The 22390-nt window shown below is 36.5% G+C and overlaps 1 protein-coding gene across 3 annotated transcripts in view; it reads left to right on the top strand.

Moving 5' to 3' along the window:
• prkcab (protein kinase C, alpha, b) overlaps nucleotides 1–22290 on the top strand; it is a 104987-nt gene extending 82697 nt beyond the window's left edge. For 2 of the 3 annotated variants that reach the window (XM_032587088.1, XM_032587091.1), the window contains 13 exons: nucleotides 2246–2402; nucleotides 2493–2627; nucleotides 4363–4456; nucleotides 7340–7369; nucleotides 9628–9768; nucleotides 9883–10056; nucleotides 10474–10565; nucleotides 11268–11330; nucleotides 11693–11831; nucleotides 13222–13302; nucleotides 14271–14378; nucleotides 16437–16577; nucleotides 19260–22290. In XM_032587088.1, the coding sequence (XP_032442979.1) occupies nucleotides 2246–2402; nucleotides 2493–2627; nucleotides 4363–4456; nucleotides 7340–7369; nucleotides 9628–9768; nucleotides 9883–10056; nucleotides 10474–10565; nucleotides 11268–11330; nucleotides 11693–11831; nucleotides 13222–13302; nucleotides 14271–14378; nucleotides 16437–16577; nucleotides 19260–19424 (1520 nt within the window). In that variant the 3' untranslated portion in view covers nucleotides 19425–22290. The remainder of the gene's footprint in view (nucleotides 1–2245; nucleotides 2403–2492; nucleotides 2628–4362; nucleotides 4457–7339; nucleotides 7370–9627; nucleotides 9769–9882; nucleotides 10057–10473; nucleotides 10566–11267; nucleotides 11331–11692; nucleotides 11832–13221; nucleotides 13303–14270; nucleotides 14379–16436; nucleotides 16578–19259) is intronic. The other variant, XM_032587089.1, reaches the window with a different exon arrangement.
• Nucleotides 22291–22390: the final 100 nt, after the last annotated feature.

The following is a 22390-nucleotide window of genomic DNA, read 5'->3' as shown; positions in this document are numbered from 1 at the left end:
CTGATGCCGGTGTTGTCATGGAAGTGAGTCATGCTTGCGAACAGCGCCACAGCCAGCAGAAGGGAAGGCTTCAGAGAACATGGGATGAGATTTTTCGTTTGCTCGACATACTTCGTTGTGTGTGTGTGTGTGTGTGTGTGTGTGTTTGTGTGTGGGCTTTCAGGAGAGCGAGAGGGATAGGAGAATAAGGAAAGGTGACGAGTTGAGAATTACCTTTAAACAAGTATCTAACTATGTAATTAAAACACCACATTCATAAATATTGGGGAAAACGTCTTACTGACACAGGGAGACCTACACTGCCCTCTGCTGTGTGAACCTGGAGAAGCACAAAGAAGCATCAAAGATGTCCACAAACAATCTTATGAATAATTATTTAAAGTATGTTTCCTCATGGTTTTTGTGGGAAATTTAATAAAGTATTCATTTTGAAGGGATTTTTGGTGACTTATAACACTGCAAACTAACCTTTTTTGTCATGTGAAATAAATGTAGTGTGTTGTATTGATCCTTTGAATAATTTAACCTCACGAGTCTTTTCTTCTGTGTTATTTTTATCAATCAGTGAAGGGCTGCATTAAAGATTAAAAATGTATTTTCTAGAATTTGAATTGGTCCTCCTGACATAAAGGGGTCATATATTTTATGTGTGTGCCTTTCATCCTCATTCACTGTATAATTTAAGGTATTTGCATGCAAAGAGCATCGCTTTTACAAGCCAAAAATGCTGCTTTGACAGTCCTCACTCAAAGAAGGGCAGACTTTCATTTATGGGCAGGTAAATTAAAGCAGACTCATTTTACATGCAGCTGATCTAAAAGGACACATTTCAGGGGGGGAACACAAAGCGGTGCCGCAGAAAATTACAACTAGAAGTAAATCTGCAAATCATTTATTGTGTGATTCACATGATAAACATATTGGTTTATTTATACTTCACATTCTGATCCTCTCTTGTTTGTGGATGTAATCCATCTGCAGCCTTTCTACCCTTTCGATGGAAGATTGTAGACGGCGGAGATCAGTACTCCTTCTGTAGAAAGGAAATTGATCCAGACACAAACTGTCCTGCACGTTTACAGTTCCCGGCACGTGTATTCTTACCGCGAAACATTCCCACCTGTTTTTACAACACAAACTTCAGAGAATTTTGTTGGGATTTTATGTGCCTGAAATAATTCAGTTAAAATGTATTTGTTTATTCCTGATTTTGGTGTGATGTAGTTGTCCGCATTTATATATGCAGAGAATGTCTGCTGAGAAACATAGAGATGATCCACTTTAAGCTCTTAGATTTGTTGAAGCTTTTAATATCTTCTCTCTTCTGGTTGTGATTGCTTAGATTCTTTATGTGATATTGTTCTGTATTACTTTCCTAGAATGACATTTGTTTGTTTATTAACATAATGTTAGTGTTGAAGAGTCACAAAGAATGATGGCTTCCTCTCATTTCCTCATCCTATTACCGTACTATTCTTGGCTTTTTGTTGGTTGCTGTTCCATTTACTCCATTTGTGACAATAGAATGTCAACTTATTCTATTCTATTTAACTTGTAAAGCTCCGGTGCACAAATGACTCTCTCTTTCACTTGTTTTTTCTAGCTAGAGTGTAATTTTGTCTTCACCTGTTGTGACAGGATAAGTGAGGCACACTTTAAGATAATGTTTTGCCTTCTGCTTTCTGGATTTACATGAGCCCGTGCTCTTACACCCACCGGGATTACTCCGCTGTTAGTGTTGTTTCACACTTAGCTAAGGGAATTTTAACCATATACATTGCTTCACAGCTCATGTTATCAGCGTATGTGTCTCTTGTGATTGAATCTATACAGAGAAATCACTTAGCAATACAGAGTCTGTCATACCCAGCTTGTAAAGTTGTGATGAAATTTTTACTTTGAATCAGTTATTAAACAAAAACGAGGCTGAAATGAAAAACCTTCTGATCCTAAAACTAGAAATATTTCATACTTTTTTTGAATCTGCCTTGTGTTTCAGTGTCACACTAAGATAAGCTGCCTTAGGTAAATAATGATCCAGCATCTCCTTCTTTCCAATGCAATATTTGATCACCAGATAAGTCATAAGGCCACATTTTTTTGTACTGCAGCTCTCTATTCCTATCTAATGACCTACAAACCATAGACATAAAAACCTTCTAGAGCTTTTTGTTCAGTCATTTAGTCATATTGTCTGTAAATCTGCTTCAAACACTTTGACATTTTCTTTTATTATTCCTTCCAGTGGGTGAAGCCAGGAACCTGATTCCCATGGATCCCAATGGTTTATCAGACCCATATGTCAAACTCAAGCTCATCCCAGACCCAAAGAACGAGACCAAACAGAAGACCAGGACCATCCGTTCCTCTCTCAATCCCTGCTGGAACGAGTCGTTCACTTTGTAAGTACAGTTTATTTTTTAGCAAATAATTTTCACATTTTCTGTAAACCAACAGTTTAAACAGTTTTTCCATTGTGTGTTTCTGTGCAGTAAGCTTAAAGCGTCAGATAAGGACCGACGTTTGTCCATTGAGGTTTGGGACTGGGACAGAACCACCCGGAACGACTTCATGGGCTCCATGTCATTTGGTGTGTCTGAGCTCATCAAGGCTCCTCACTGTGGATGGTCAGTTTTCTTGTTGTTATCCTAACCTTGTGTTTCATCAATGTCAAAGCAAATTTGCTTTACAGAGCAAAAACAAAACTAATGTAAAAGCTGAAACTCAGCGCTCTTTAAGAACAGTGGTTTCATCATTTTTGTCAGGCATTTTTGTAGCTGCCAAAGAGAAGCTGTTCAATGTAGCAATCTGGGTGTGAATTTCAAAATGTACGGAATGTGGTGCATCTGAGCAATCTGGTGTTGGTAAATCTGGGGCTGCAAACAATCTTCATTCCAATACCCCACCCTTTAGAGACATTTGCAAAATGGAGGAAGAAAAAACAGTAGAATAGACAGATTTCTGTCTATTTTTGTAAAGTGGCATCATAACAACACCTGGATAATTGTTGATAATGATCATTTGTTGATCACACATCTTTTCAGTTATGAAAAAGACTGTCTGCCACTGCATACTTCAAGGCCACCAGTGGGTGTTTCATATCTACTATGATGAACATGATTTAAAGTTAATTTCTATGAGTTTGCCAAGTTTCTTAAAGGTAGACAATTGTTAGAAGTACAACAACCATTTATAAAATGTGTAGCTTATCCTCCTGAGACCCAGCAATACATTTTTGTCCTCTGTGGAGGACATAGGTTTTTTTGTTCATAACTCTGAAACCATACATGCCACTGTGTTAAATCCTGTTGGTCCTTAGAGAGGACATCCTGGGCCTCAAAATGTGTTCATATTTGCCACAAGAGAGTCCCGATGTCCTCTCCAAAGGACATACTGTAATAAATAAATAATAACATGTTTTGAAACTTTTTCAATTGTAGTGATGTTTTTTCACTCCAAAGAGTCATGTAGTGAAAAAAAAAAAAAAATTCAAAAAGTTTTTTTTTTCTGGGTCTCAGGAGGTTATTCACAGCTGTTGAAAAATATTTCATTTTTTCACAAGGTAAAGGTTTATTTTATATCGACTACACTGACAAATAACTAAGGATTTATACATTTTGTTCATCTTTTATATTTTTTAAAGAAATTCTTGGTAATATAAATAGTATATACACTAAAGCCTCTAGGGCAAATGCACAAAAACAAAGAGCCACCCTCTTAGTACCCATTAATATTTAGGCTACTGAAACAACATATTTTTGTGCAATTTATGCAACATTGATCAAATCAGCCTCTGCAATCTTTAGTAAACTAATTAAAAAAGTAGAGAGTGATGATTTCCTTTGCTGCAACAGAATCCCACCCTGACATTTAGTCAAACATGACCAGAGGCCTGGACTCCCACTGTTATCTGCAGTCAAGTCCAGCTATCAAAAAAAAAGCACCTGTTGGAGCCAATGGCTTCTCTCTGTGGATCTGTCAAACTCATTGTTTCTCAATAGAGCCAACTTCTGCTCCAAAAGGAAATCAGGGAAATTCCGGCGTGTGAAATGTTGCCAGCCAACTTGGAAGCTACTCCTGTCTGTGTGTTTGGCTGCAGTTTTTACTATAAATTACAGTTCATTAGACATTAAAGAAGAAGCAGAGTCAAGCTGGCAAGAGAGTGCAGCCCTGAAAACATGCAGAAAATAGAAATCAAGTACTTCTAATTAAAGAGCGCAGAAATACAGTATGAAGACTTATATATGTGTGTGGGTGGATAGAGGGAGGAATCCAAAGAAGATTATTTAGCAAATAATAGTGTATTCAGTTATGCAACATCAATGCAAAAGAAATTACCTTCGTGCTTTGTTATTTTCTTAGGTACAAACTGCTGAACCAGGAGGAAGGAGAATACTACAATGTCCCCATTCCAGAAGTAGACGATGTCAATCTGGAGCTTCGACAAAAGTTTGAGGTGGGCAGCAGTGTCAAGGCAGTGTTGTTGTTTTTTTAATGGAAAAATATATATATTTACAAATGTCTTTTGTAGCTGATTCCATAGACAATAGCATACGACATCCTTTTCTTTTTTGTCGCTATGGAAACTTCATGCTGTTCCAACATTTTCTTTTATCTATGGTTACAGAGATGGAGATGAAAATGATTGAAATTAACTTGAAAGTATTACCTGGAACAGAAGGTGTTACTCAAATTATCCATTTGATGTTTTTATTTTATTCATGCGCTTTGCATTGCAGTGTCACTTTGAACAAAAAGGACCTGCAAGAAATGTCTCAACTTCTTCCTTTCTTTGCAAACACAGAGTTGATGTTGGCACCGCGTGAATATTACTGCAGGCCGTCTGGATGAGACCTCATCATATTCACATTTTTATAGTTTCACTTCAACCTGCATGTAGCAAGAGGCATTATTCTATACATTTATGTTATTGTCTCAACAGCTACTCATATATGTTTATTATACAATGATGTCAACAGATGCTTAAATAGAACTGTGGCTTTTCCTAAGATGATAACAGAGAAACAAAAATGCAACAGCACAACATGTTTATCACTGCAGGTTGACGTGATTTACTGAACTTTGAGTGCTTGAAACATTTGTCACAAGGCTGTCAAGAGTGCCTGTGTGATCATTACTCATCCTGATCATAATCCTGTCCTACTACACAGACATACACAACATTACAATGAATAAAACAATATTCATTCCAATTATAAAAATGGGATGTGAACGGGGAGCTTTACAGCGTCCAGTATTGCTGCAGTTCCCACTCGTTTGTTGCTCATGCAACAACACAAGGGTCTCTATTTTCAAACAAATGCACTGCCATTGCTGATGAAGATCAACCAGTCAAAAATCTTTATCCATAAATACTTTTCATATGCAGTAAAGGCAACACAAAGTGTGTTACAAAAGATAACACACTTTCTGATCAAAAAAAGAAATAGAAAACACACAACACAAAATGACGTAAACGAGCATGAAAAAAGTACACAACTGTTTAGTTTGTTGAGGGAGGTGACGTAAGTTTGAAGAACTGCATGAAATGTAGCCTTGCAGTCCTTTTGATCATTTTAATAATTATAATATGACACTGAGGCTGAATTCTTATAGTATGTGGATTCTAGGCTGGAGAAAGACTCAAATTTAAACAGCATCTCATTCTCACTGCTAAGTACAGTGGTGGAGTGGTGATACTGTGGGCTAATTTGTCTCCCAAAACACTTGGGACTCTTGTCTGATCATCTGATAGATTCTACTAGTACTCTCGTATATTTACTGTTAGCAGTAAATTGATGCAAGAACTATGACTAAATTGTCAAGTTGTAAAAACTTTATGCATTTCTAAAGATGTAATTAGCTTATTCTTCACAAGGTAATTTAATCAAAGCAGATGAGGATGGAGACACATGATCAGACAAGGTCCAGTTCCAGGAAGAAAAAAATGACAAATTGAAAGTCAAAGTCAGTTTTGTTCAATACCGTCAACAAGATTACGTCTGTTGGTTAATGCATGAGGGGATATTAACTACTTTTTCTGTCCTAAATAAGCACATTGTTGTTGCTTTACATAATTATCAATTAAAATGATCTGGAAACTGTTCTGAACAGTTCTGTTAGCACTGAAAAAATTTTCTGAAGTTGTAAGTTGTTTTTTTTCTGCTCTGAGGTCATGCACCTGGAGGGCAGCATTAAATGTGGCAGGCTCTGCATGCTTGGAAACACAGATTACAAAGGTATAGAAAACTAAAAATGTCTAGACAATACTAAAGTGGCTCCTTCTCTGGGAGCCAGAATCATTCCTTATAATGCTTTTGCAGGTTTGACCCAGTTCCCATACTTTGTTCATAACACTACCCACAACATTTGGAGACCCTCCTTCTGCTTTCCTGTAATCACTCTTTGCATTTCTTCTCGACAGATGAAAATCAGAGTGAAGTTATTATATTGACTTGATGTTTGCTGTAAAGTCGTTTTCCTGAATTGTTCCCATGATTTTTTTGTCAATATAAACAAACTTGCAGATCTTATCAAATCTAAAGACACAGACTGCAGCCAGTTATTGCTCTCTAGTGGTTGCTTTGCTAATTGCAGATGTCAGTGAGGTTCAACATGCAACCTTAATTAAACTCATATCCTCTCCAGAGATGGATACATACTGTAGATGTACAGTATCATGTTCTGAGAAGTGCAAAACTGGTTGGGACTTATATAAGAAAGAGGGTAGCTTTAATAAACTCCAGCTTTTTGTGTGTAAGTGTGTGGCCTTGTATTTGATACATTGTAATTCCCACATTAGGAAAAAGTGCTGCTTTGTATTAAGGGTTAGGTTTAAGACTAAGGTATGATGAAGTTTAGGTTAGGTTTACAGTAAGGAGCTAGGTTTAGGCTGCAGATATTAATAAAAGTCAATGGAAATAAATGCAAAGTCCTTGTGAAGACGTGCGGGTGTGTGTGAGGGCACACAGGGTTTACTGAGCGTAAATGTCTTCTCCTCACTGCACTCCCCGAGGAACTGAGTTTTAATTTTCCACTTTTCTTCATACTGTACGAACCGACCGACCTTGGCTTCTTCTCTGTCGCTGACGTCTTCACACAACCGCTGGTTGCCATGGAAACTAGGGCGGGATGCAAAAGATGTGAATGTTTTTCTTTTTATGCTTTAATATTTTCCAGTCGTGATTTTGATCTTTTTTTTTCTTTTTTTGGAGTTCACAGATAAGTGGTCGTCAGAGTAATCACTCTCCATGTTTTTGCCCACATGTGTGTCAGCCAGGTTTGCACACTTTATTTAATCACTGAGCCCACTAATGAGTGAGTTTCTTCTCTTTTCTAGGCCTGCCAGTTAAATATCCACTATCTCAAGGTAGCTCCCCTGCCTGCTTCTTCTGTTTCTCTTATGTTTTTGGCTTACATCTCACTTATTCACTTGCTGAACTGGGATTGTTTGTGGATCTCTGCTGGGACTTCACAAATTAATCTGATTTACTAACAAAGGCCTTCTGCATAGTACCCTTGTTCCCATTTTATTTGTTTTTTTATTCTTGTCACAGATTAATCCACTAGATAGAAAACTACCTAGTGTTATTAAACTTTAATGAAATAAACAATCCAGTCCTACTATGTAGAGAAATTGTCTTGTATTGAAAGCAAAAGTTTATATTTGTACCAGATTTGACAAAAAATAGTTATACTTTTTTTTTAGCTATTTCCTCAAGGTTAAAATGTTTAAACTTTTATGAGATCATATGTATTAGCTGAAAGGGCACATCTCATTTATTTTAACAACTTTTCCTTTAATACTTAAAAATATGTCTAAAAAAACAACATTTGGAAATGGTGACAGCGTTTTGGAAGTCTGAGATCAACACAATAGCAACCCAAGCTTTCAGCTTCCAGATATGGCTCCTAAACAATATTTGGCCTTTAGGTCAGATTTGAAGGACTAGAAATTTTTTTATTCAAGAACCATAAAGAAAACAGGCTCAAAATATTAAAAAAAAAACTAAATTATATAAAATAATTACTATTTCTAATAGTTTCAGTTTTAGCTGTTAATACACACCGACTACTTATCAAACACACATAAACCAAACAGCATTGTTGTTAGTAAATTTGTGAAGCTTGCTGCCGTCTGGTTTCGGGGCATTTCCTTTACCTTCCAATGCTGCCGCTGGCCAGCAGGGCTTCACTCCCACTCCTAACTGGGTGATTACCGTCAACCTTCTACTAGTCTGAGCATGACTATAGAAGGCTGTGTGAACATTAAGCATGGAAATACACTAATTATTCTAACTGTTTGACTGGATACTCACATCCTCTTATTCTCTGTTGTGTGTGCAGTATATGTGTGTGCGTGGGGGTGTGCGTGTGTGTGCCTGATGTTTCCACACAGTGGCACTGTTATATTTCTTATAAGACTCATGTTTGGCTGCACTGCATCTGGGGAAATGAAACTACTGAAGTATTTGCTTGTAGTAGAACTATAGATGTTAGTTGTGTTAAAAGTTGTCAGTTTTTGTATTTGAAAAAATGTCCCTGCATTTTTCTGTTTTGTTTCAAAAGCGACCACTTGGATCTCAAATATGACGGGGTAATAATGAATAATAACAGGAAGCTAAAGAGAGACAATAATGAGCAAAACTGAAATGGAAATACATCTTGTGAATTTTTGGTATAAGCAACAGACATTTTACTGAATATTCAAACTTTGTCAAAGATTTCTAGTGCAGAATGTTTGGGTAAGATTCATTTAGTTGTGCTCAAACTGTTTTATTTGAGAGATTTGTTTTAGTATTTTTGATTTCATAATGCAAAAAAATGCCTGCTCTTAATATTTAAACAATAAGTAATCTGAACAGTCATCCTAAATATGCAGTTTTGAAGAGGTTTCCACATATCTAATGAGGTGGACAATGCAAACAAAAGAAGGAAGGAGGGAGAGCTGGAAAGTTTAGAAGTGGGACATTTAAAATATTAAGGTCAATGCTTATGATAATGACACAAGATGAAATGTGGGCATAGTGCGACAATATTGGACGTAAAGTATGATTTGCATTTATGCAGGAGAAGTAAGTGGGGTTATTTCCCAGTACTGCAAGGGCAATTTGCAAGAAAAATAGTTTTAGGCTAATTTTTTTGTTCACAAATAGGCCTATTTTGAAAACAATACTTTTGACCATTGGATTTAGTAAGTTCTGTGTGTGTGTTTGTATTTTATTAACAATTATTTCATGGTTTAATGGGAATGTCAATAAATGTAAGAATTTTTATTCATTTGTAACTATAATGTTTTTGCATTGTTTTCAGTTGTTAATTTATTTCAGGCAAAATTTAGTTTAATGTAGTTTTAAAAATAATAATCTTACCAGATCATGAAAATTTTTTAGTTACTGAATAAATTTTTATCACTAATGGACAGCTGTGTAACAACTTTATCTGACTTAATCCTTGATATGCATGCGTCCTGCACCAACTGTTTGTCACTCACAAAAGTGTGGAAACTCAGAGTTATTGTCTTATTTCTTCTAGAAAGTGATAATATATTTGATTAAAACATCCACATTTTAGGGAACTTTATGAAAATTATTTTGTGTGGGTGTGTGTGTTCATTGTACATAACAGAAAGCCAAGCTGGGCCACGGTAAGAAAGTGATCACACCAACAGACCACCGGCGGTTCAGTCTGCCCTCAGGTAACATGGACCGGGTCCGGCTCAGCGACTTCAACTTTCTGGCTCTCCTGGGAAAAGGCAGCTTCGGAAAGGTGTGACTTTATACATTTCATTTCAAAAGCAACAGCAACACTTTGAATAAAGCAACCAGTAAAGTTTAGCTTTTTTTCTTAACCTCTTGAGTGTGACGTCTTTGTCAAATGCAGGTAATGTTGGCAGAGATGAAATCAACAGAGGAGCTGTACGCCATAAAGATCCTAAAGAAAGACGTCGTGATCCAGGATGACGATGTTGAATGTACGATGGTGGAGAAGAGGGTGTTAGCGCTAAGAGACAAACCCCCCTTCCTCACGCAGCTCCACTCTTGCTTTCAGACTGTGGTGAGTACAAAAAAAAACCCCTGCAGCTTTCTGCTGTCGTCATAGTTAATAATGCCCACTTCATGCACTGACGGCTTGTTCATACAGACAAAATAAGCTCCTTATTTAAAGGGGACCATTGTTCTTCCAAAGCAATTTCATTTCCACTGAGTGTAACTGTTATTACTTTTGTATTTGTGCTAACATTTCAGGGATGCCAATTTCTTTGCTTAGCATCCCTGCAGGGAAAATTGAGAGTGAAAAAGTAGTGACGTCTGTGCAGACGCAGCCTCACTCTAAGCTTTTTAAATAAAAACTGGAATCATAAAATGTTGCTTTACAAGGAGGATATGACATATTTCTTAAGCTTAGGTGACATTATCTACTGCATATCTGTCCATCTGCACTCTGGACAATAACCTGCTGTTTTTATTACAGGACCGACTCTACTTTGTGATGGAATACATTAATGGAGGGGATCTCATGTATCATATCCAGCGTATGGGAAAGTTTAAGGAGCCTCAGGCAGTGTAAGGACTCACTCTGACATATGCACATGGTTTGAAAATGGAGATACTATTTTACAGGCAGCTTCAATATGTAATGTCAACACCTCAGACTGGTGCTGGTTAAACTCAAACATTGAAACCCTCATTATTTCTTTGTATGAAAGAAATAATACAAATAATTAATTTCTTTAAATGAAGAAATAGAAAAACAATTATCTTCTAGACATGCTGTTGGTATCAAAGTTCAAAAATGTGCAAATTAAATTACGTTCACTACTAATTTATCCTTTGATTTATTCATTGAGTTTGGAAGCCTGAATGATTTATTGCAATAAAACTTCCTCCCAAAGTGGTTGGTTACTGGATCTAAAATTAATTAAAAGGTTTTAAAATCCCAGTAGCTTTCAAAGACATACTGGGAAATATATATAAAGAAATATTAAGAACTCTTTGAAAATTAACTCAGAGACTGAGGGAACAAAATAGATAGAAAAGAAAAATATTTACATAAGTAACATAGTAATAGCAGGAAGATTAAAAGAAACAAGGATGGATGCCAAGTTCTGAATTTGCTACCAATGTTTCACTAAAATCACAGAATTTTGCTTACAAACATTGATACCTGTTTCTCTATTAGATTCAGCTGAACTACTTCCTTAGCATATTAAGTTTATCAGCATATGTGCTAAAATGTCTGTTACAATTTGTATTATTATTTTGCAGATTTTATGCAGCTGAGATAGCAGTCGGCTTGTTTTTCTTGCATCGAAAGGGAATCATTTACAGGTGGGTTTCTGGATGTTTCATGCAGCTGTGGTTAGTCAGACTGAATTAAAGGACCTCTTACATTAATCATAGCTTGAAAGACTGAATATAGGAAAACAAGACTTTAAAGGAAAGGCAACAAGAGAAAGAAAGTAAAAAGAAATGTGTAAATTCAACCAGTAAATCCATGAAGTGATGGCTGAAAAAAAATACACAGATGCATTCACTTCAGGGCAAATCCAACATGTCTGCAGTTGCACCTCTAACTTAATATTTTATATACGATGCAGATTGTTGTGTTTTTTACTTAAGGTAAAAAAAGGGGGTGGTGGGAAGTAACCAGGGGAGTGATTTGAATTCTCACAAACCTGTCTGTGCTGCAGGGATCTGAAATTGGACAATGTGATGCTGGACTGCGAAGGCCACATCAAGATAGCGGACTTTGGCATGTGCAAAGAGAACATGTATGAAGGGATGTCAACACGCACCTTCTGTGGCACCCCGGACTACATCGCGCCTGAGGTGAGATGTCTGATGAGAAAAACAAAGATTAAATAACCAAGCTGTATTTTATTTTAACTCTCTCAGTTGTGATCTGTTGAAGAATTTTACACCTCATTAAATTTGGAAAATGTGTCTGATAAACACCAGAAACTCTTTTTACTGCAGTCAAAAGAAAGTTAATAAATAATTGTAATTATGCGATCTTGTGCTGTTGAAATGACTTTCTATCAAATAAGTTGTTTTTTTTTTTAATAATTGAACCATTTTGTGTTGCATACATAATTTACCTGGCTGCATCAAATGATTGCAAATTTATTTACAAAAACGACGTTAATTTTACATGCACATCAGGAATGGATTTTTATTGTATTATTTCTTATGACGTGATTATTTTTTTTTGTCATACTTCTGAAATCAGTTGGGTTGTTTGACAACCCCAAAGGTTTGCAGTAGCGAGATTGTTGCTTTTCCTGTTTAAGCTAGTTTTTCTGATTTTAATTCCCAGAGACCATCAATTAAAAGCAATAAATTTGAAAATGTGTTTGAATCCAATTATTCTGTCCTCTTTAGTAGTATGACAACTAATGAATGTTACTAGAGTCAGTTTTAATTTAGAAAAGCTTTCGTGTTTGTGGGACTCTGACTTCTTGCAGTGAAAGCTGTTTACCCAACAGGATGTGAGGATTTTTTTTCCACACTGTTTTTCATCATAATTGCAAGGAATACTTTGTGATAATGATGTTTAAATCCTCCATCTCTTAAACACATAGTGAAGTGTTTGTATATTGCAGCCTCAGTTGCTTCGTTAAGGTTTTTCTGTACTGGATTTTTCAAGCCCACCTGCACACTTATTTACATTGTTTTTTCACACATTCATGGTGATATAAAACTGTACATATCTTCCATAAATTGTTAGATTTTATACCCTGATATAGCCGAATGCACAGCCATCGTTCAGCCATAGTGCACAGGAAGCTTTTTTTTCAAAAGCTTCCTGTGCACAAAAATAATTTATAATTTATGAACCATTTGGAAGCTGTTGAAAATGCTGCATTTGTGCATTTAAATGAAACACAGCTGTGATTTAGCTCTTTGCTTGTGCAACTGTGCCATTATTATGTCTGTGTGTGGGAGGGAGGCGTGGTGGGATGGCAAATTGGATGTTAGGAGAAAGTGCCTTTGTCGTAGCAGCTTAAAATATCTGGCTGGGTTTAATGGGGGCTGATTTAGTTTGGTGAGATTGGGGGTAATGAAAATGGCTTTTGTTCATTTTTTCTTCAGTAACTTTAGTGCAGATCTCATAGACTGTATCCAACTCTACTCTTTACTTGCTTTCAGCAAAGTAAGGATGAAGAAATACGTTATTGTATTTGTAAATAAATGAATGTTTTGTCTCTTTTTGTCTTAGATAATAGCTTACCAGCCTTATGGAAAATCGGTGGACTGGTGGGCTTATGGAGTTCTCCTGTATGAGATGTTGGCAGGGCAGGTAACACATTGTTTCACTCTTCACTGCCTCTTTGCAAAGGATTTGCATCAAGATCTTAAAACTTGGTAAATAACCACAATGAAATAATCAAAGAATTTCTCTTTAGTTTTTCTTATTTTTTGATTTAAAAATCTGTAAATGTTATCTATTGATCAGATTTTTGAAGTCAAAAGAAACAATTTGAAACTGCTCCTCTGCGCTCTAAAAAAGTATATTTTCACAGAATTTTAGATTATACAATAGATATGTTCATTTTTAATTGGCACTGTTTGTGTTGTTCTCCTTTCTGCCACCAGAGGCACTGAAGAAAACTAATACATCAAAGCTGTGCTGGGATAGAAAAAGTTTTTTTTTCTTTAATAAATGGGAAAAGGGTAAATTTATTCAGACTTAGATAACTGCTTCCTTTGAAATTATTTAGATTTTAATTTATCCAGACTTTCCTAACTTTACTAAAATAATATACAAATCAAAAATAGTATAAAATATTAAAATAAAATATCCCTTTCACTTGCACATAAGTAATTGAAGTCTTTCGAAATTTGACTTGCAAAGAAAGCAAGTTATATTTCAGGATTCAAAATAAACTGACACTCATTTAAATCTGTTATGTTATTTTATCATCACAGTAATAGAAAAATAAGCTTCTGCACTGTTTAATATCTGAAATGGGAGATACTTTCATAAATACAGTGTTAATAGTTTGAAGCAACAAAATATGACAGATATTCTTATTCACATAACTATCCATCTAAAATCAGTAGTGACATAATTTCCTGTTCCCTTTTATTTTCAAGATAGGCTAAAAATGTCACTGTTCTCTGCAGACCTTCAGACACTTTGACAGCAGTGTCACCTTCATCTGCAGACGTTGTCACCTCGGAGTGATGCACATGACGAGCCGTAAATTGTCGTCATTGCAGCTTCTGCCTGAGCTCTCTAACACTTCTGCTTCTGTACATTTCTAGCCACCGTTTGATGGTGAAGACGAGGACGAGCTCTTCCAGTCCATCATGGAGCACAACGTGTCCTACCCAAAGTCCATGTCTAAAGAAGCAGTGTCCATCTGCAAAGGGGTAAGGAGAGAAAATAAATCCAGTGAGAAGGAAGATGTGCAGTTTTCCAAAAATGTTAAAGGTGCAACTTTGTTTAATCTGATAAAAAAAAAAAAAAAACAGACAGCAATTTTAAATCCAATTATCCGCCTCCCCTGAATGTGCCACACTGTCACCTTGAAAAAGTGGCACTAGGTTGTGATTGTTTCAAGGTCTTGTCCTGTGGCAGTTCAGAAAGGCTTGTGTTTTAATCGTTTTATGACAACAGCAGAGTTCGGTCTGCTTGAAAACAGTTTTGACATTCAAGAGTGAGGAGCTCTGTTGTTGCTGTTCATCATACATCTGGAAGTCATAGAAACTGAGAACATAACAACAGAAGCTTTGCAGCTTCTTGCATGAGCCAGTTTTCTGTGCGACACCAGACATTTTGCTTTGACAGGTCATTTTCAGCACTAACCTGAAAACGGCTGGCTTGGGAGAAGTTACGTAATGATCAGGGGGATTCACACATCCATACATTTTACATTGGCTGCGGAACAAAATTCTGCTCAAAACACAATAATAACCACAAATGCTGTATCATCTTTTTTTAATTACTGTATATGCATTGTATAATTAAAAAAAGATGATGCAGCATTTATATTATAAATATAAGACATCTTTTCTTATATTTGTTTTATAAATATAAGATAATGACTCAGAAGGTAAATACCAAGTATTCTTGCATTTCACTCCATTTTGGCTAAATTTGAGAGGAAAATTAGAAATTAGAAAATAAAGCAAAGGTGTACTGTGTGCTCACCCTTTAATATTACGGTACTACAGCAGAAATGTATCCATCCTCATGGCTCTGCTCCTTACATCAACTCTTTCTGTTGTCATCTTTCAGTGGATTCACACTTTCATATTTTGTCTGTCTTCATCAATCATAGCAGGACATTAGGTGCTGGTCTACATGTCCTTATCAGTCACTTTAATAGACATTAAAATACTTTTTTGATTAAAAAAAGCAGCCATTGCAAATCTGTGTCTCAATGGAAACACAGATTTAGAAGGTTGCAATACGTAGAAGATTTTGCAATAGATCTGCTTGCTGATCTAAAAAGGTATTTCTTTATTTGACTTGCCACATAGCCATTGAGACACAATCTACTTGTGCTCAACCTTTTTTTTATTTTTATTTTTATTTTTTTTGTTCTCTTCCTTTAAAAACTACATTTAGACTACAAAAGTCTCCAAAGTTAAAAACCAGAAAGAAACTATTTCTTTAATCAAACTAAAACTGATTTGATCATTCACTCTGCATGAAAAAGGAAACAAAAACTACACTTGTCAGTATGTTAATGACAGCTTAGTGCTGAAGGTTATAGAATGTTAATATTATCTAATATCTTTTTTTGTGTGGCTCAGACGTTGGCTCTATCACAGGAAGTTGTTTTGCACAGTTGGTGCTACTGAGTCACAAATTTCCAAGGCATTCAAAAATATCCCTGTACTTATATGTTCACCTTACATCTGGGTTGTGCTTTCATTTCAGTGCCACAGAGCAGCTGTGTGGTGTTGATTTAGATATTATGGTTATTTACTGACAAGGAAATTAGCTTTTAGAGTCCATTTACAAACTAGAGAGTGTTTATAACATTTGGCTGCAGACTGATAGCATTTTCTATTAATGCATCACAGCCTCATTTATTATGTTTTTATATCCTCAAGCCTGTCGCACAAAATATGTTTCATAATGTGAGAACAGGTGACAAAACAGATTTCTCTCTTGCTATTGTTGGACATCAGTAACAGTACAAAAGTACTCACCACTTTGGGTTTAAAAGGTGGCTGGATCTCTCGGTTTGCGAGAAAAAAAAAAAGGAGCGTGATTCCCTATTCATTAACAAAGAATCATCCATGGTTGAAATTGAAGGTGACTAAATCTCCTTTGTGTAATAATAAATTTGGTGTCAGTTTTGCTAAAATAGCTTGGTTCACGCTCCTTTTTTTCTTCAGCTTTGTCATTTAGTTTATTTTTTAAATCACCAAGCTGGAATTGTCTCAGCTGCCATTTCTCATTCGGTTTGTCCTCAGCTGATGACGAAGCATCCATCAAAGCGTCTCGGCTGCAGCATGGAGGGCGAGCGGGACATCAGAGAGCAAGCCTTCTTCAGACGTATCGACTGGGAACGCCTCGCAAACCGAGAGATCCAGCCACCTTTTAAACCCAAAGTGGTGAGTAAAGTGGATGTTTGTTTGAGCAGAAGATCACATGCCAGTAATCCCAAGAACATACTTCAAAGTCTAGTGGCAGCATTTCTTTGACACCTCCAACGCCATGCTTTATTATATGATATTAAACACATGTTGGTGGCCCATTTTTTGTTTACACTGTAAACCCATACGACAGCACTTAGTTTTGTCCTGTAACATTTCTCAAGGATGGAGCATACAGAGAAAGGGACTTTTTACAATTTCCCATTAAATAATTTTTTAGATCATCCAGAGTTCAAGGTCCTCTCATCTCTTCCAACAAGTTTTCAATAAGATCTAGATCTACAGACTGAAATAGTGATGGAAGAAGATAAAGTTTTCTGTGACTGGTTTACAGGTAGAAAACTAAAAACTTTGTAAAGGTAGGACAGAAAAACATTTCTGGCACCACCTCAAAACAACCAATTGGCATTTAGATGCCATCTATTCGTTGTTATGGAGACTTTAGGAAACCAAATACCACCTTTAGCTGCAGTCCAGCCTCGACACCATTGTAATAGAGAAATAGCTAGAAGTGTTAATAATTGTGTTCAGTTTGACATTATGCTGCTCCAGTTTGATGAATATATTGTAAGGCATTTTACACATCTACCAGGAATGCCAACAAAGTACTATAGATATAAAACATTTCCTCACAGTGACCAAAAACTTTCCCTTTGACTTCCTTTTCCATACGAGTGTTTTTGGATTATTGAATGTCTTAATCCAAAACGTAGTTTAATTTTCCTAGACTGTGTTGTGTTAGCTTTTTGTCTAATGCTATTATCTTGAGCAGGAGTTTTTCAGACATTGCATTCACCACTTCAGTTGCTCTTAATTGTTATATTTTGATTATGTTAGAAAATGAGAAAATGACTCAGAAAACACTCCATCATCTCCTTTGAGCCCTCTAATGTAAATTATTCACAATTTCAGCATTCCAGGCAGCTGCGTAGAGGAATTCGTAGAGGCTGAGTTGATTGGATATTTCAAATTTGGATCAGCTGGACTTTCCTAATAGTTTTTTTTTTTTTATCAACACAAAGTCAGTAAAGCTAAATTCTTATCGACCACCATGTTTTTACTGCCTAATTTCATACGATCAAAATAATTCTTGGATAAATTTCTGATCCCTTGATTTGAAAGCAATCAGGTTTTCACTACATCCTTATGAGCAGGAATGTCAGTCTCTAACTATTCAAATACAAATTGTAATTTTTGTTTCACTGGTTCCTGAAAAAGATGTTGGAGGTCGAAAAATGTGCAGAAAACATCCTGCGTAGCGATTTTCTGCCTCATACAGAGTGTGATGTATGTCATTTTAAATCGCTGTTGAATAATTTAAATAATATCCTGGAGGAAACTGCTTCTTGCAAACACAGCTCCTTAGTGAGAATGCAGGAATCTGAATGTATATTATGTTTTTTTTATGCATTTATTTGTTTTTCTTGCTAAACTGTAATATTTTATATTCACCCAGAGAAGCTGAAGGTTGAAAATTCAGCAGTTGTACTTCTGCTTGTACTTCCTAAACCACATCCTGTGATAAAAATTTCTAATTTTCTGCCTGCTGACCGCCCCATCCTTCATCCCCTCAGCGCCCAAGAAGTCTGAAGTGTTGCCACTGATGGTTAAAAATAGCAGAGTTGTCCTTTACTTCCACACCAAATTAATGTAAAACTGTACACTGGATGTCACACATAAGGACTGGAAAACACTTCTAAAAGCAAGTGGTTCTATTAGAACTGCGCTGTGTGGCTTATTACATTTGTGAGAGTGTATGCTGTGACATAAATTGGTCTGAAGTTACACCAAACTGATTCATCTGAGCTTTTATGGCTCTGCTTGTGTTAAATTATGGAGCAGCTGAAAATATCTGGAATGCCAATGTATCTCCTGAGTAGATGCATTGCAAAGAAGTGCTGAAATTCAATATAACAAATTATTGGGTTTTGCTGTGCGTAACATCTGTATTTCATTGTATAAAAGAGCATAAAATGCTTTGCAAAAAAATGCAAAGCATTTTGCAAAATGCTTTGCAAAAAGACCATTTGAACTTTGGCCTGACCAAAGTTCAAATGGTCAGGCCCATTTGAACTTTTTCATATTTTGTTATACTACCACCTTCAATGTGTTTTATAGGGAGTCCATGTGATTGCCCAAGAAAAAATATTGTGCAATTGTGAGGTAGTTTTCCAGAAATCATTTTTAAAAAGTAATATCTGTGTGTATAAGTGTGTGTGCATTTGCAATCAGCCTCCCACTGAGTAAATGCGTTGTAATTACACCTGCATTTTTTTTTCTACACTGACTTGAACTTAGACAAACTTTATTGTCATTCAGAATACGGAAAGTGTACAGAATAAAAAATATATATTGGAAGTACATTCTGACAGGGTGGCAATATTATGTTGAGTTAAAAATTGCATATATTACTCATAATATGTAGTATTTAAAAAGATGTAGAAGCATAAAATAAATAGTGCCTGTTAAATAATGTCTGTTGTCGGGACATTATTTAACAGGCAGCTTTTGACTGCAGCTTTTCACTTGTTACAATTTGAAATTTCACCCTCCCTGTGGGTCCATTGAGAATCCCTCTAAAACATTAGGATGTTTGACATAACCCTCTCTCTCTCTCTTCTTTCTTCTCATCTCTTACAGTGTGGAAAGGGAGCAGAAAACTTTGACAAGTTCTTCACGCGCACGCAGCCCGTACTGACCCCTCCAGACCAGCTGGTCATCGCCAACATTGACCAGGGCGAGTTCGCTGGCTTCTCCTTCATCAACCCTCAGTTTATCCATCCATCTCTGCACAGCGTGGTATGAGGAGGAAACATTCAAAACGTCCCATGACCAATAGACTCAGTTTGTCCTCTAGTTTCTGCATCTGAGAATCATGCAATTTAAGGGAACTGGCACTGATTTCCAACTCTTATCCTGTGGTGCATTATTTAGTCCAACTCCGTGTTTCCAGACTCCCAGCTGTGGTTTTCTGCAGACCTACAGCCTTTTATCTTGTGAATGAATGTGTCTCGGTATCAGTTACTATCTCTTTTGGTGTTAAAGGTACAATCTGGTTTTCCCTCACGTCACCGCAATGCACAAAAAGACAGAAGCATCCCCCCCCCCTGTTCTGCCTGAACTTTATCTACATGTTTGTTACATTTCTACACTGAGAAAAGAGTTAGTACACTGTTACACGAGTGCCAAAGTAGAGATGAAAATACATTTCTATTGCTTTTTTTTTCCACTTTTGGCCTTTCCTTATCCTGTCAACTCACTAAAACGTCTCAACAAGAGGCCGTTTGTATTTGTCGTTTCGTAGAGCGTGTTACTACAGTATATCTGACGCGATTTGGACAGACTGTGTTAATGTTGCAATTCATCCTGGTCTTTTCAGCACAGCAGATGTTAGCTGCAGTGGACAAGTGTCGTTCAGAAAAAAATCTGAGTTAGCAAGATGCTATTTTCATATGCACAAAGCAGATCTCTGTCGCATGCTTATTTTCTGACTCTGTATGAGCTGTAGGGTCTAGGATGCAGTACACGTCTTGTATGACTATAAAGTTTAGTATACTGATATAAAATTCAACGATATACATGTTTACTCGGATTAAAAGTTTCTTACTGGGATAAAGGCTTTGTGTTTGACTTTTACGTTCAAAGAGGTCCAACCCCAATGTTATTTTTTGTTGTTGTTTTTTTGTGTAAATATGTTTAAGAAGAGATGTTACTTGCCAATTTTATACAACAAAATGAATGTGCTTTTACTACCATAGACGGTTTGAACATTTCTATGTTTAGATTAGTCCTGAAAACAGATCTATATGAATTTTGGCTGATTCTTTGGTAGCTTTGGTATCAGCAAACCCTGTCTTACATGTATGTATACCAAGTATTTATCCGCTGTTTTCTACTACTCAGTGTCACATAGAGAATATGCAGCACTACCTGTGCGTGGAGCGATCGAATGCCCCTCTTGCCTTGGTCCCGACAGGGTCGACTCCCTCTGTAGACAAACTGAATCCCAAACCGAACCGTAACGGTCCAACGATTCTGCAGCGCCCTGTGGCCGAAACGTGTCATGTCTTTATATTTATATCGTGTGCATGCGTGAGGCGAGGCCTGATCCGAGCATGAAAAAAGGCCCCTGCATGATGTAGAGACCGTGATGTCGTGCAGAATGAGAAAACCAGCCAGCAATGTGTACATTTTTTGTTGTTGTTTTTTTTCCCTTTTACGTCTTTCCTCTTTCTCTGTCATGTAGCCTAATCTGTTTGGCTAAAATAGCGCCATTGTAAGCAGTGTAAGAAATGTGAATTGTTTGACATGGCTATTTGTATTCTCTGGTGCCAAGCACATTTTCATGTATTCAACACACTTAATTTGTCCTTTTTGCTACTGAGAGATACTAACTTCTAATGGAAAATCTTCAAAAAGCTGCCACTTTTAGATTCTCGCACAACTCAAAACCCATGAAGTAAATCTAAACATGCTGTCTGAGTTTGGACTTCTTAAAGTGACTTGTAATCATACACCTTGACGTTTTTCCACATTTTATTTCTATACAACAAGCAAACTTCAATGTATTTCACTGAGATTTTATATGGCAGAGTAACACACACACTGATCCATAACTGTAATGTAAAAATGATGCATTGTTAGATCTTTTCAGGGGGTTTGTCTACCAGCTTTGCTCACGCTTCGTTAGATTAGATTGGAATCACCTTTTAACATCAAATTGTCTTGCTGCAGACTCTGAGTTGGATTTACCCCTTGACTTTGACTGGGTCATGTCTTGTTGGAAAGTCATTCTCTGTGTCACGGTTGAGTCTTTTGAAGTCTCTAACGGGTTTATACCCAGTTACTTTGTATTTAGTTATATTCACCTGCACATCAACTTTGACCTGCCTTCCAGTTTCTGCCAAAGAAAACTATCTCCATGTCATGATGCTGCCACCTCCATGGGTTAGCCTGTGTTTACGGTGCCCAGCATGAGTCCTGTTTGTGTAATAATCTTTAAATGGGACTTCCAAAGGCTTTCTTTCAACAACAACTAATTTCTTGTCACTTTCCTTTAAAGGCAGAGTGTAGAGTGGCTGTCAGATTTTTTCCACCTGAGCTATGTAACTCTGCGGCTCCTCCAGTGTCTGATAAAGGTTTTCCTTGCCTGGTATTTCCTTTCACTTCACTATTTTACACACTATGTTATGTTGGTCTGTCAGGGACATGTTAGATCCTCAAGAGTTTCTGTTCTGTAACTTTCAGATGCATCTTTGCTCCAACACATCTGAATCAAACAAGCTTCTCAGAACTAGATGGTATCCTGAGCAGGAAATTCAACCATTTCTTTCAGTTGTGTTAAAGCTATAATATGTAAATATTATTTTAAAAATTAGTTTTTTACATATTTGCTAACACTGCCTCTATGTTGTCACAGTATCATATGAGACAGATAATCTTTGAAAAAAAAAATCAAGATTCTCTGCCTTCTTCCTGAGCTACTACAGTGATCTACAAAAATGAGTCATGTACGTTGTTTTTAACCGAGCGATATATTTCTGAAGGTGGTAGAAGAGCTTAATTTTTTTTTTTTCACAGATTATCTGTCTTAAACTATACTCTGACGACAAAGTGTCGGTTTTAATAAATGTGCAAAAAAAAAAAAAACATTTTCATAAACGTTACAAACTGGAGCTTCAAACCAAGGATGCAACTAAAAGCTGCAAGACAATAGCTTTTGAGAACATGAGTTGATGACCTTGGTCTTTATATGAAATCACAATGTAATA

The sequence above is a fragment of the Xiphophorus hellerii genome, chromosome 16 (genome assembly GCF_003331165.1).
Source record: "Xiphophorus hellerii strain 12219 chromosome 16, Xiphophorus_hellerii-4.1, whole genome shotgun sequence".
NCBI lineage: Eukaryota > Metazoa > Chordata > Actinopteri > Cyprinodontiformes > Poeciliidae > Xiphophorus > Xiphophorus hellerii.
Note: the sequence above shows the minus strand (reverse complement) of the source record. Positions and strands in the feature narration are given on the sequence as shown.